The following is a 15,632-nucleotide window of genomic DNA, read 5'->3' as shown; positions in this document are numbered from 1 at the left end:
GTCTTATAAATGGAGTTTATTTGTTAACCAAAAGAAAACAAAAATCGTACATTTTAGAAAACCAGGTGTTGAAAGGAGTAACTTTCAGTTTAATTGCGGTGGAGTGCCACTTGATTATGAAAAGTCTTATAAATGTCTTGGAGTTAAATTAGCAGAGACACTTAATTATAGTACAAATGCAGACAACCATTCTTGCCCCGCCCCCATAGTAACGGTGCTTGACAACGGAGGCGGCGGCCTAAAGCCTGCCACCCGTACCAGTCAGGACAGGTAGAAAAACTCTTCCAAATGTATATTTTTAGTCCGTGTTTCACAAATATAACTTAATTGAGTATTAGATACAATATTGTTTATTTCTAACGTATAAAAAACTAAAAATCGAGTTTTAGACATATTTGTAATATCCTAGAGTTAAAACTCCGAAAGCTGATATTGTTTTAAACACCTACATTTACCTGAGATAATCAAAAGCCGTCAATTAAAATAAAATAGTGTGCTTGTCGTATAAAAAGACCAATCTAATGTTTTACTCAAATATTAGTTTTGGTTACACGTATTGGGCTAAGAATTAAACTAAGCCATGTTTTGCACGTTTTAAAGCTAATACCAAATTTCGGTCTTTATTTTTTGTGCGTGAAGCACGCTACTGGCGCCTGTAATGTGACTGTTTGTGAAGTAGCATTATTGTGTGTGAAAAAAACCAAAGAGTCACGCTAGGGGGCATGCATTCAAAACGTCTAACCTGAAGTAACGTGTTAAAAAGGTATATCGTGCCTAAATATTACCAGATTGTTCAAAGTCACATGGAAACCATTTCAACTCTCTGCTCTGTGTCCTTGCTGAGGCGATGTAAGAAGTACACCACATTTTAGGCCAACTTTGGCTAGGGTTCAGTCACAACGAGAAAAATGACTCGAAAACATAATACTGCAAACGACGTATTAATAGTAAATCAAGGTAATGGCTGCACCCTGGGAGGTTAATGAATATTAAGCACACTTACACAGGGAACATTGGAACACAGAGAAAGTTAATGGTTCAACTAAAACGAGCAGAAAGTTGGTACGTCTGCAGAGGGAAAGCCCGGCTTTGCAGCCGAAATTATCAGCGAAAGGTAAGTCATCGGCTTGTTACTCATTGTCACTGATCCATGCTGTACAGGAGTCACCGCATTGAGGCTTTTGGTGGGTGGGGGAACACAATGGACGGGTAAAAAACCCAGAGTCACAGTTAATTGGCGACTTTTACACAATGTCATTACTCCATTAGCTTCCTGTCGTCATATACCCTAAAATAAAAGTTACCAGTATTATCAGAGCATCCGTTTATTTTTGTCTAACAACTTGGGTCTCCTGTACATGCATATTTTATGCTTTTTTCAGTTATAAAAAACTAAAGATAACAATATCATGTTGATAAATTCTGTAAGTACCCAGAAATATGATTAATCTCAAGCCAATATGTATCTTATACACGATTCCTCCACACGATCTATAACTTGATAGAGATGCCCTGCTAAAACAAAATATCTTATTTTTGTTATCAGATTCCATTGATTGCATTGCATTAGACAAGAAACACCTGACAGTATTTATTTATATCTATTATAAATGTGCCAGTATTAATTATCCATCAGAGAAGACGTTTCAACTAATGATTTGATAGCCTGTATAGTAAATGACAACCGCGTCTTGGCTCGTGGCGACCTCTGGCGCCTTAAGTCAATAACGACTGTCTAATCTGGACGACCTTTTGACGCAATCCACTTAACTCTAAGGTAAACTCTTATCGAAACCTTTTTAAAGAAACGTTTGCCCACTTTTCAACTTCTAATCTTATACGCTGTCGCCTTGACTGTAAGATAGTGTGATGTTGTCGTCCTATTTACTGATGTCATGCTCTAATTTATCACCGCGTGGAATATGTTGTTGGCAACCCAGTGTCAGCCGGCAGCTACGAGGAGAAAATACATATGAATTAAATTGGATCTGTGGGCAGAAGATAATGGATATTCTAACATATGGGGGATAGCGTAAGATGACAAGGTGAAGATTAGTAATTCGGCTCGTAAGTATGGAATCAGGAATGATTTACGTACACGGAATTATTGATAAATATATAATGGTTTAATCTTTTTAATTATCAGATAAATTATATTTGGATCGTAACTCTTGCTATTTCATAAGTTAGCTTATCTCATATGATTGCTGGATGTTTATTGAGCTATAGAGACGTCTGCTGAAGCAGTTGATGCACATACAGCATAACGAGTGAAGGAAATGTAAATAGAACTCACCGATGTTTTTTTCATTTTATATAAGATATCCCTTTTTAATGCCATAGCATTTCTTCTCATGGTGTTGCTTGTCAACCTCAGTGGGACATTGACATATGTTTTATAGTCTTTGAGAAATACAGATTCAAGTGCTTAATTGGAAATCACAGAAACGGCAGAAAAACCGACTTATTGACTTATGAAAATTGATTCATGTAAGGTTATAACTTTCTGCACATTTAAAAAACTATATCGTATTTTCCATTTATCGATTTCGATCTAACGAAAAAGGTATCTTTCTTGTACCAAAAGTATAGAGATAGATTCTTTGAACGCTAATATTTATGAACAAGCCTCATCTTAATTGGAGACGTTCCACAGCTGTGTTGCAATAAATGTGTTGGATAGTTCAGTTTTGTTGCCTTAACCCTTTCAAATAACACATTAATATTCTACTTTTGTGTATAAATCTTCCTCAGTACTTGTTGCTAGAGCAACCCAAGATGCCAAATGTGCCTAAATCATTACAATTTCAGTCAAGAATGATGAATGGTTCCTTTTTGTTTTCCCAATAAATGAATTAATTCCGATAACGCGTTTTATTAACCTTCTAATTCACCCGGTTTGCTTAGGTAATCGAAAGTTCAGATATGACGCTCTTTCAGCGGTTTATCTGGCGTTGTGGTATGTGTTATACGGTATTGATCCCGGTAAACTATAGCAATCTTAGGGCTAACACGACAGCTGACCGCCACCCGTGTGTCCGAACCACATTCTCTAGACTATTATAAGGGCAGCGTTGGACAGGGAGGCTAAATCAACACGGTCTCACAGCTGACTGTATCAAAGGTGTCGTGAGTGTCAACAGTACGGTGACACGGTGACACTGTCAATTATTGAATTAAGTCACCCGATGTTGTAGAATCGATCATTTTTGACGTAAAACAGAATACATACACTATGTCCGCTAGGTATCTGAAACCAACTGATAATGTTATTAGAAATACCAGTGTGACAGACGCTACAGGGGAGAGGACAAGGTAGGTTGAAAGTAATACACTGTTAAAGTGACGCTGGAGTTTCTTATTTTTTTATTAAATTTTGTACAGCGCGTTAGTTCTACTGTTGAGTAACCGTAAACTTAGCTCATTCTATGTATGTATAATAAGTGATTTATTCCGCAAAAAATGAAAGACAGACGTACATAGAGCATTATGATCCGACGTTTAATTGACTGGAAAAATTAAAGAACAAAAAAGAAAGGGTAGCGTCAAAAAAATGGCTGGAAGTTGGGAAAGAAAAATTGATAGCAAGCAACTGGCAAATAAAAGGGGAGCCTTACACTACAAACATAGAGTGCTGGCGGCAGAGATGGGAGGGTGGTCTGACGCTCAACAAACAGGGTTAAAATGTGAAGTTGTAAACTGCAAATATTAAGGGCAGAATACTGAGGATTGGATTTTGAGGACTAAATAATGGGGACTGAATATCTCAAAGTTTTTCTATAACTGACTAAAACATCTATATGGTCGGGAAAAAAAGGACAAAATGATATAAGCGCTTGAAGAGGAAATTGAATTTTGATTGAAATAGAATATTTATAATTTGAAGTATTTTCAATGGTAGAAATACACGTCGTTTGTTTAAGTGACACCTTTGAAATGTCCATTTTATTTGTTGGAGATATATCTTCACAGCGACAGTATTTGAAAAGTGGATTTTTTATATAATTATTATATATTATTTTGCGTCATAAATTCTGAATTTAAAGATGCCTCTTGAAAAAGAAAAAATGCTTTAAAAAGCGACACTGATTAAGTGCAACATTAAATTTGTAATGGGCTTTCCATTCTGTTGTTTCATTTAATTTGGTTTCGGTTTTTTATCGTCTCATGTCTCAGTTGCTGTAATCACTTTAGCTGTCCACACGTGCGAGTACTTAACGCCGTGGCAAACTGTAAGAACGTAATAAATCGTCACTCGCCCATAGCAACATTTTCCTGCTTGTTTTGGTTTCTGTCGATGGTATTTGCACACTTACCTTCCTCAGGCTGTTCTGTCGTGCTTTAAATTTCAGCCAAAACCGATAATTTTTTTTGGTATTCTCATGTTCTTGTTTATTCAATCTACCGTTCAAGGAGTATGTAGATGTCGCTAAAGAGGGTACGAGGTAGGTTAATAGCATCACTATAGCAGTTTAAATATTTTAGGATATTTGGTTACGGAGAGACAAAGAACGAGACTATTCTTCATCAAGGGAAAGCTTCTTCTTGGATATTACAGCTGTTCTCGAACACGAGCCCCCCCCCTAAACATGTTCGTCTGCCCGCATCTAACATCGGTTGCTGAGATCAATTTTTTTTTGACATTTTGCAAACAAAGGATCAGGTGGCAAATCAATTGTGCCAGAGTGTGTAAGATTGATCAATTGGATCCTATTAGTCTGTGGATTGGCTATTGGAATTTTGTTGTCACGAGTAATTTACCTGCCTTTGATAGCCATTTAAACACTTCTTTAGATCACATAAGAGCGTTCCACTCTAGTTGTTTTCCAATATTCGTAAAAGGGGAACAGAAGCAAGAGGTAAATCACGAACTGTATTGTCAAGTCCTCTAGTTATTCAATATAACATTAACTATTGCAGTGCCCGTAAATTAGAAGCGAGAATATGGTACATGTACAATGTACAACTGACAGTTAGAAGTCGTTTAAGTTCCGTTTTTATTGTTTTTTGATGCATGTTTTGCAGAATAAGAATTTACTACAGGGATCTTTATTTAAATAATTGTTTAATTGAAAGTTTGCTGTTTCCAATGTAAAGTACTGGATAAAAGTAAAGGATGTTTTTTTTTCTGAATAAAAAAAAATGCAGTGCGTCTGGTGAGAAATATGTGACCAATATAAGCACAGAAGTAGCCTACAGATTCACCTGCAACTCTCTATCAACCACACCACCAGTTTTGTAGACATTGTAGACAATATTGTAGACACGGGGTCAGTTTTTTGTGCTATCGATGTATATTGGTTAGATACCAACTTCTAGTCTGAGTGACTTTATTGCAACGGTCAATGTATATTTGTTTTACTGCTATTCTATTTTCAACCTACTGACCAACTTGATCCTGTTTTCAAATAATGTGGTAAATTTCAAAGTTGACTTTTTACGCTTGATATACCTCTCCCAATAAAGGAGAGGCGGCTTTGTCAATGGTCCCATACCCCGGGTTCAGGTTTCATTTCGGACCAGTGGACATTATATTTAGAAAACACCGATACCAGATATATGTAGTCAATCTTTCAACTTAACTTCAAAGTCAGATCCATGGTTTCATATCAAGCAACAACAAGGGTCCTTTCCATACTGGTCAATACCATAAGAACGATAAATACAACTATTACCTGAAACTAGACCCCGCTTGTCTTCATTACAATTGCATTAAATTCATATCAGAGGTGTATCTTGACAATGGAAACATGGCCATTACAAAGGATGGAAACATGGGATATGGTTTCATGAGATTTACTTTGCTAAAGACAAACTTGGGCTACTAAATTTAAACTATCAAAATGTTTTACGGGCATGCGTGCTCTCTCGCACGTGATCACTGGCAGATCTGTGCTGATCAAGATCGATGGCAATAATGTCAAATAAAATATAAAACCGAAGTGTAGGAAATGATCAACCATAACATAATAATAATAATAATCATAATAATTGAATATATTCACTCTTGAAAAAATTACAAAATTAAGAAAGTTTCAGATGAAATTATCCGTAGCCGCCCACCGTTTAACGTCTAAATGTCAATTGACTGGCGGGAGTCTTAGACCAGAGTTTGTGGTTGACCACAGCTGGCTACACGCCATATATGTCGTGATATGTACAGTATGAAATGATTAAGTGTGCTAATAAGAGGTGAACTTCATAAATAGCCATTGTCCGAGGTGTTAAATGACCCATTCAATACTATAACCTTGAAATAGAGATATAATCTGGCTCAGAAATTATGATAACTTTGTTATGCAATCTATACTGAATTCATGTAATATGGACGTAATGAACATTTTCAATAGAGTAATCGAGTATAGTTTTGATCTAAATGTTTCTTACTCCGCCTATCCAGAATACGTCACTTACATAGTAGAGCTGTATGCAGGCGGGAGTGGGGGGCTCTATGTGACCATGAATAGGTGTATTTACCGCACCAGGTAACATCAATGGAAGCGCCACGGATTGGGAGCATTTCTATTATTATTGTAAATATTTACGGTACACCAACTTCTTAACCATTTACAACAATTGTTATTTTAAGACCGACAAAGTAACACAAGATTTGTAATGAATTTGGAGACTTTTTGTCACCTGTACCTTAACAACAATTCTCCCTTGCGATGGCGCTCCTGTTTACGCTGCGTTTTCTTGTATTTCTTTATAGGTTGTGAGCAGAATGAAGAGGTGAAGTGAAATATACAAACTTACGAGGATCAATTAAAAAAGGTTACAAAAATTCCTTTTGACTTTCGTGAGACTCAAGTAGAAGAGAAGGATTTCGTGGCCTTTACGTCGTTGTCAAAAAGGCAAGGAGATCTAGTTTCCTTCAAGTAGCATGCGAAGATTTACACCAGAGAAGTAGCATGTCGACGGTAAGCGCCCAGAAATAGCACTCGCACAGCAGAGACTTGAAGGAAACTATGCCGTTCTTCTCTCGAAAAAGTCGAAGCGACATCGGTCAGCTAGAAAAAGGACCTCCCAAATCCCTGGCAACGCTACGGAAGATCTTAACACAGCACACGAAAGTAGTGATAGAGAATTTGGCGACATTAGAGAAGGCTTACTATGGATTTGGAAAGAACCCAGGCAACGAGATAAGAAAGTGGTTAAAACCATTGAACAGCGTTCTTAGCACTTTTGATTTGCCTGAACTACGATCTGCTTTGTTAATTCAAGATGTTCTTAAGCGAGGAGCAAATCCTCGCAGTGTTTTTAAAGTGGATAGGTTTTGTCTCTCTAAGATGCAAGAATGTCACTTGAAAGTGTTGGAATACATGCCTGGAAAATTCAAACCTTTGACGGACGAGGTGGTTAAAATTCTGGGATATTTAGAGAAATATTGTCTCAGTTTCTATGATCCTGAAACAGACCCCTATTTGGGGACGGCCACAGACTACACGCGCATGCGCGGTGAGTGGTCGAAAACTATCAAGAAATGCTTGAATAACATTGTCAGCGCCTCTGAAAGTTACAAAAGTGCGTATGGGGTGACACCCGGGCTGATGGGGACATATGCCAAAGAATTAGGTGCTCGTTATGAATGCTCACACTTGCCTTTTCTTCTTCTCTTTCCTGACGCTTGCGAGAACGTACGAGTCGCATGCAGCACAGTCAATTCGTGGATCAAAGCGGACGAGAATTTCGTCGGTTACCTTAAGAACGATTTGGCGGATTCTGAACGCAAACTTGCCTCTCTGACGAAACTCTTAAAGCAAGCTCAAGAAAAGAGCTATCAAGCCTCGTACAAAGTTCATCAAAAGGAAAATCAGTCAAGGGCTCTGGAAAACGAACTAGAATCTCTTAAAGCCAAGGAGGATGCTCTGTTAGTTGAGGAGGAATATCTGGGCAACGACACCAACGAGATGCAGCTGGAGCTCGATATTAAAGAATTCAGACGCGACGAGCTCCGGAGGAACGCGGCCGGTATGAACACAGAGGTGCTCAATGAAACGTGGGACCAGCTCAACCTCGAACTCAGAGACATTTACGAGACGTTGCCCGCCATGAAAAAGAGACTGGACCACGTTCACAGTAAATTAAAGTGGATCAACGAGAGACGAGAAGCCTTACAGAACGCTAATGGCGGAATAAATGAACTTGCCGCAGAGACTGCAGCTGCTGAGAAGGAAAAAACAAAACTTCAGAGTAGTTGTAACAATGTGACGAGGACTATTGCTATGATCAAACAAATTGTTATCCAAAAGACCAGTGTCAGTGTCCTACAGAGGATATTCTATGACTTGGACAGAAGAGGGGGGCGGTCAAAGATGGACAAAGAAGGTGATTTTGATGTACTATATTAAAAAAAAAACATGTTTCTGCAATTCTTACATGATAAAGATTGTAAAAATCGAGCGAAATTAGAAGTTGCTGTTAGCTGTTACACGCGAAAAAAAAAAAAAAAAAAAGAGAGAAAAAGAACGTCCAGGTAAATTGGAGTGGATGGAAAAGGAAAGTTTAACGGTCTATTGCTCTATCAGCTTACAGTATTTAACCTGATGAGTTTATTGAAAAGAAATCATCATCATTATTGTTTTTTTCAATGAAAAAGTATTGATCTTTGATTGTAGTCAAACAAAAATTAATTTTACTTTTGATTACCCATTACCTTAATTGTGACGACACGTTTACGTTTTCTTTCCTTGCAGATGTAGGCCCCCTCGACAGAGCTTTTCACGTCGTGGCCAACCATATTGGTAACGACTGGATGACCTTATACAGGAACCTCCCTTTCATCCCGCCCAGGGGAAACGCACAGATAGAAGCAGACATCCATGACTTGTCTCACGGTGTTCCTCGAGATCTCACGGAAGATCGCGCACTACGCAGTCTCCAGCGCTGGCGACGTCATCACACGAGAGCACGTGCCCAGGACCTTCTTGATACTCTAGCCAAGATTAAACGGTTTGACCTCGTTCAAGATGTGAATCTGGAGTTGCATCCACCCACTGAAGAACGTCCAACCCCTGAGGAATATCCGGAGTTTATGGACAAGCAGCTTATCCCATTCTATAAAGAGGTGGAGAGATTTGATAAACTGCGGGTGGGGAATGACATGCTCAAACCAAAGCTCACCTACGATTACTGCGACTATTTAGTGTGAAAAATGTCCAGATGTGGGTGGATGAATATAAGAAAATTTAGACATAACATGATTTTCATTAATTATCTTTTAGATATCTGCTTAATCCAAAGATCCTCCCTTGAACATTACATTAACTTATTTTCTTACTTGTATTGTTCAATTATTATTTATCAATATTCATTGGCTATTTGAATTGTACAAAATTGTAGATTATTGCTTGTTATTTGCTCAATGTACTTGACATCATGTTTGTATTTGATGATCTCAGGTACTTTAAAGAAACTATCTAGACAACACAAGGTAAACAATTCTTATTTTCAATACAATACAACAAAAAGGCCTCCAATCTTCGCCTTTTCAACACCTTTTCACCACCAATTTTTGCTTGTGTGTTTTTATTTTCAATGTACGATTCGTATTTTGCTTGAATGTAATGTTAGAATCCCAACACTGATTTTTATAACACATTGAGTAGACCACAACCCCAAAGACAAAGTATAGGGTAAATATGCCGGTACACAACCGTAGCTAAGTTGAGACAGAAGAATGCCTCGTTTTTCATTATCAGTAATTTATTGTAATGATAGACTGGATCTGGGGTGATCTGAACCCCCTGTTGGTGGCTGGTTGGGAGGGGGGGGGGGGGAGGGGGAGGGTGCTGCGCCAATTTTCAACTGTGGCTTCTGGCTACAGTGACGTACAATACACGTACATAGTATTATATTTCGATACCTGTGACTTTACCACAACCAGACAATCACGAATCACGATCATAACACACGTATGAGGTTCATTGTGTATGAAATTCGAACAAAAACTAAGTATTTTTTTATTATTTTGTCTGTTATATGCATCAACATAAACATGTTTATGTTTACGTGTCTATGACCCATTTTCATATGGTTGCAGTTACGTCAATCAATATACACGACCTCGTTTTTAATTTAATAAACGACCCATGCTGTTGATAACTATATTTGTTTGTTTACTGATAACTAATGGAAAGGACTTGACTCTTGTTTACCTTACTGTTAATAACAGACTGAGATTTGGTAAGTGCCTCACTACCGAGACTTGAACCATTTTTCTAATTTGTATAATGCATGCGTTAAACTGATTTTGTGTTTGCACACAGCCCAAAAAAGAAAGAAAAGTGATTTTTAAGTGATCATTTGAAAACAACGGGGAAAGTATTAATAGATATTATGTAGCTTCAAAGTCTGTACCTCCTCCCTCTCTCTTTCTGCCATCTCTCCAAATAGCTCTCTCTACCTCTTCTTACTGGTGAAAATGCATTGATTGAGACAAATCCCCTCTACCACAATCTGTGCCTTTGTGCCACTGTGACACTTGCATGAACGGCATCTTCTTTACTTAGAGGTAGAGACGGGAAATGCTTACAAATATATAAATGAATTTAAATATAAATGACGAGTCTTGGTATAAGGTTTCAGAATCTACATAAAAATTTTGTAGCATATTCCCTGACGGTGTCGCTAACACGTGCACACGGCGGTAGGTAGGCAGAGGTAGGTCCCGTGTACTGCCGTTAAAAGCGTTCAGCTTTCCAGTAGCAGTCAAATTATGTTCACCCTTGGGGTGCTTTCCCAGAGATTTAGATCGATCTAAAGATTAAGATTTAGATCGACCTAACTCCCTGGGGGTTCACGCTAAATTGCAGTCAGCCGAGCGGGCACCATAGTTAATTACCCCCTTACAGCTTTTAGTAGGCGGGACAGACGCTTAAGCCGGCCAAGCTGACAGTAATCTGGTGAGACTCCCCACAGGGATAGATCGATCTAAAAATCTATGTAAATGGGGTGCAAGTCTATCTGTGTCATAAACACTGGTGGACTTTTCTACCGTCACAAAGGGCTTAGATCAGCCGTCATAGAGGGCATGGGTTAGTTTTAGAGCTCATCTTTTTACGATTGGCTGGAGATTATATTGACTGACGCAAATAACTAAATATTTCTCTTGGCTGATATCAGGAAACTTGTACTGCTTTAATTGAAATATGTTATGTAATGAACACGAAGTAAATAATAATGATACTAATGAAAAAAAGCACTGATTGTAATTGTTCCATTCACGTCCAGTCTTACATAAGGCAATGTGTTAGGCAGTAACTTCCTCACCTTCTGAGATCGTTAATTATTGCTTCTCATTTGATATCGTGTCAACAACGATTACACGCATATTACAGCATGCTGGTATAGATAAATTAGAAGAAGGTTGAGCCAGGAAATGTTTTCACCTGCTAGAATTTATTCTTTGACCTTATGTACTGAGCCGATGTCGTCGAGTATACATTTTCAAAAATGATATCCTTCAAGATATCCCATATCCCACGAAAAGAAACGAAAGATGAAATTATAGATAAGTACTGATGAAATGTACATATTAATGATATTGATGACATTAATCAGACGTAAGAGCTGCCCAGGGACGCTAGAATTGCTATATGACCGGCAATGGCAGTCCACGAGGGGCACTTTTTATTAGAAAAGATGTTCTGGGAAAACCTGTAGATGTCATCTCCTCCCACTGTAAGATATACTTTACTTCTGGCTCTATCTCTCCTTGATAGTCTTTATACTACCCTTAGTTTAAGATGTAAATTGGAGATTCACTTCCGTACAAGAACACGAATAGATTCTCAAGTAAACTCCAAACTGAGCTTCCGGGTGTCACATCATGGGACTGTCATGACATTTAAATGCTGACATTTGTAGTATATTAAAAGATACACAGCCAGAGATGTCTAGGGAATTGTGTTGAAAACAAAGAGTTTGAACAAAAATTGTTGACAAAAGGTCACCAGGCCAGTGACATTCTTAACAGGAAGACTGAAGTGACATATACACATATAGTGCGTGAGATGACCACGGGGAAGATACGTTTTATATTTAACATTGTTTTGCCATCGATAAATAAAGTTTAATAAAAATAAATTAATCTGCTGTGTTGCTATGGTAACAAGCACGAGAGTGTTGTCTGGTTCTGATGGAACTATCGTCCATTACGTGCAGGATTCAAGTCGAAACTTTATAGCATAGAATTAAAAATTAACGCAGAACTTTCTAAAATAGACCCGCTGTTGTCCTTGCATGAAATACTGCAATCAGTTTCAGGTTTTTGATACCAGAAATCTCTAGGATTCGTGAGCAAAGGGAACAGCTTGCCCCAAAGATGACCATGACTGAAAGCTGGTCCACATAGAATATATTTCAGTTCAAGGTGTTGTCATACTGCTATTATAATGGGACATGTACCTCTGTCAACTGTCAACACATTAAGTCATGGAGCGTATCGTAACTGTGTCTTTGGACAGGTCTTGAGCTCGTCTTGAGAGGTAATCAAAAACTGCTGAATATCTTATAAAAAACTTCTTATAGACAATACTGAATATTTAAACAAATAGAAAAATTTCCCCCCGATAATTATATAGTGCAAGTTGCAACCCCTGATGCGTCGGATAATGCATAAACTTAATCCTTCAGTCGTTGATTGCAGTGGACGGTAGTACATGGAGTGAGGCACTCACTGAGTCCTTCTGCCCCAAATAATTGATGCCTAGATGTCTGCCAAGACCGCTTATCGAAATGGCGATAAATAATGGTCATTATTTCTACTTTTTTGTATTTAACAGCATCATTTCAACAGGCATTAATAATAATAATAATAATAATAATAATAATAATAATAATAATTATTATTATTATAATAAATCTGCAACTCAAAAATATCAAAGTTTTTCCCTATACCCCGTGCACAATGTATTTCGTCAACGATGGATTTATTAACGCTATTCCTACGCATATTTTTCTACTTCTATGAACCTTTAAAAAAAAGCCTGCTCACTTCGTGCGCTGTAAATCTAACAGCCCTGTATAACGACCCATGAAATAAAAATTGTGAAGTTTGGCTGAAAAATATACGACATTCTTCATGGAATCATTGCGACCCGCGTAGAGGTGTACGCATAGAAGTACGCATGTTGTTTGTTGATTCCGTCATATCTGTACGCATTATACGTATCCTTCCACGCTACTGTGAACCACTGTATTTTAACATGTCAAAATCTCAAGGGTCAAAACTGATGTCTGTGTTGATGCCTTTAGGCACAGGGGCCATTATCGCCATAACACTATCACCACCACTCAATTAGACGACCTCCTCGCAAGGTGGAGCTGCCGTCTGTCATGTGATTAATAGCAGTACTGTGTAAGTTACGTGGAGTGGCATTCAGGTGAAATATACCGTCATCCACATCAATACTCAGCCGGAGAGTTGGACTCTTACAGGGATTTTGAAATCATCAGGGGATGACTGTAGTAATTTATATCTAGCAGTCAAAGCAGGTAGATTGTGATTTATCGACTTCACTGACCACGGCCTTGCTTTAGTTTTACACGACCACTACTTCTACACTGACACATACAGACACACTCGTACAGTGTGGTTATTATCTCTCTGCTGCGTCATGGGAAGTTTACAGGACTTGCAGAAACTACTACGAATGAAAGATGATCAGATTCGTGAGCTTCAGCTAGAGATCGAACACAAGAATGGACTGATCCAGGAGTTAAGAAGCCAGCTGGATAAATATCAGTCTGTGTTTGGCCCCAAGAGCCCCAAGTTTGGGCCCAGGAAACAGCGTGCTCAGGGGATCTCAGCCGAGCCCCAGCAGGCTCAGAGGACGGTGTCAGAGCTGACCAGACAGAAGTTTAGGAAATATTCTAAGTCACCCAGGTAAGCTTCATGCTTCATGTTATAGCCGCGGCCAGAGTCAGTAGCCTAAGGTTATGCCTTGTACTTATATGCCTTGTACTGTGGTGTCCACTGTTTAGCAATATGATAGCGTTCCCTGTGTCACTGTCTGCTAGTTATCGGTATGACCTGGTGCGTTTTCACTCAGAACGTGTACTTCTTTCTCTTCCCTTCTTAACGTCAAAAGGACGCAGAAGATAAGTCTTATTTATCCCCGTGCTAGCTTAGGGGAGAATATAAACAAGAGGCAATCGAGGGTTTGTTTGAAGAAAGAAAGTCATACTTAATCAATCTAGTTTTAAAGTCATGCACGTTGACGTGTGTTGGATGGTGTCAGTATACATGTAAACAGGAGACGAGGCGTGGTCCGAATATTGCACTGGTTGCGTGGACTGATAGCTTAACCACATTATAATAACATTCTGTATATACTGGGATGTCTTGCAATCATAGATATTAATACCATCTCCATCTTTCATCGCCATGCTAATAATATTAACTGGGGAATCAGTGGGGATGTATTTTTGTTTTTTGCTTAGTGAAATTTCGTGTTTTCTGCTCAGTGATCCAGTAATTTTGACATTAATTTTAAGGTAGGTAGATTTAAAGCGTCAGTGATCGAGTAATTTTGACATTAATTTAAAGGTAGGTAGATTTCAACCACCCAATCAAAAGGGCATCGTTGTTAATCACAGTCAAAGTAACCGCGGGATAGTAAAAGTTGAGTGTAGCAGGGAAACGTTATATGGCTCAGTTTGCAGTTGCTTTACTTGTCGTGACAAACCCTATCCGGACAGCATACAGTAGCGATAAGTAATAATTTTAGTAAGAAAACATATGTTTTCATTTTAAAGGCCCCCATATCACGCGATATGCCATTTAAAAGGGGTCAACTTTAGATGGTCAAGAGCTATATACTGTTTGCTAAGACCGTGTGCCTATAATCACTATGTACCCTTAAATATTAATGACCCAGGCTTTCCATTTTATGCGAAATGAACACGCGTGAAATGACGGGAAAACCTGTGTGTTTTTCTGACGTTTTTAGAAATAAACCAAGAATATAATTCTTACTTTAATTATGATTTTCCCATCTGTTTAATCAGTGCGGTATTGTAAAATGCCGGGATTCATTAATTTTACAGCAATGGCAAATATGTGTAAAAACATGAAATCCTGCCTGGTGGCACTAAACGCAAACTCTATGTTTAGCGGGGAACTAAACAAATCTACGGAACTTAACACTACCCCGTGTTGTCTGTGTTATATTTACCTATGAAAGTAATATCAACAATTTAGTATATCTAGATACTAAGCCAACAGCTTTAAGCGGCACACGTTTGGTCCTATTGTTGAATAAACGCTTTCAAGTTGATCTTAGCTGGTGATCTATTGAACTTCACATGGTCACGGGGAATGGTCATCTCGCTGAAGAGAGAGAGAGAGAGAGAGAGAGAGAGAGAGAGAGAGAGAGAGAGAGAGGGGGGGTTAAAGGTTAAATTAAATGGGGGACAAAACAGTTGATATGAGGAGATTGGTGATCAAACCAACCTTACTCTCGTGCCTTTTTTTATCTTTTGGAAAATAGAATTAAATGTCGAAGATTGTCTCAACGCGCATCTCATAGGATGAATAATGTGCAAAATATCATATTATATCATATCACATATCATATCATACACAGCTGGTGTCATACCATTGGTGGGGAGAGGGATAGAAAGAAGTC

The 15,632-nt window shown here is 38.4% G+C and overlaps 2 protein-coding genes across 5 annotated transcripts in view; both read left to right on the top strand.

The window, feature by feature from the left end:
• The first annotated feature begins 710 nt into the window (after positions 1-710).
• LOC106181936 (uncharacterized) lies at positions 711-10,619 on the top strand. 4 transcript variants are annotated; one of them, XM_013566504.2, is made up of 3 exons: positions 711-1,114; positions 6,713-8,328; positions 8,697-10,619. In XM_013566504.2, the coding sequence occupies exons 2-3, from the start codon at positions 6,969-6,971 to the stop codon at positions 9,149-9,151; spliced, it is 1,815 nt and encodes a 604-aa protein (XP_013421958.2). In that variant the 5' UTR covers positions 711-1,114; positions 6,713-6,968; the 3' UTR covers positions 9,152-10,619. The 4 variants fall into 4 exon arrangements, with proteins under 4 accessions (XP_013421958.2, XP_086862053.1, XP_013421957.2 ...); XM_087005927.1 differs by lacking the exon at positions 711-1,114 and adding an exon at positions 1,864-2,045; XM_013566503.2 differs by lacking the exon at positions 711-1,114 and adding an exon at positions 1,864-2,067.
• Positions 10,620-13,345: 2,726 nt separating this feature from the next.
• Positions 13,346-15,632, top strand: part of LOC147763282 (cGMP-dependent protein kinase 1-like) — a 65,236-nt gene continuing 62,949 nt past the window's right edge. Inside the window, exon 1 of the mRNA XM_087004505.1 lies at positions 13,346-13,888. Coding sequence (XP_086860631.1) covers positions 13,620-13,888 — 269 coding nt within the window. The 5' untranslated portion in view covers positions 13,346-13,619. The remainder of the gene's footprint in view (positions 13,889-15,632) is intronic.

This window comes from Lingula anatina, chromosome 2, assembly GCF_051362555.1.
Source record: "Lingula anatina isolate TDL-2025a chromosome 2, LinAna3.0, whole genome shotgun sequence".
In the NCBI taxonomy this organism is placed as follows: domain Eukaryota; kingdom Metazoa; phylum Brachiopoda; class Lingulata; order Lingulida; family Lingulidae; genus Lingula; species Lingula anatina.
The sequence above is the reverse complement of the archived record's forward strand: the minus strand, read 5'-3'. Positions and strand labels throughout refer to the sequence as shown.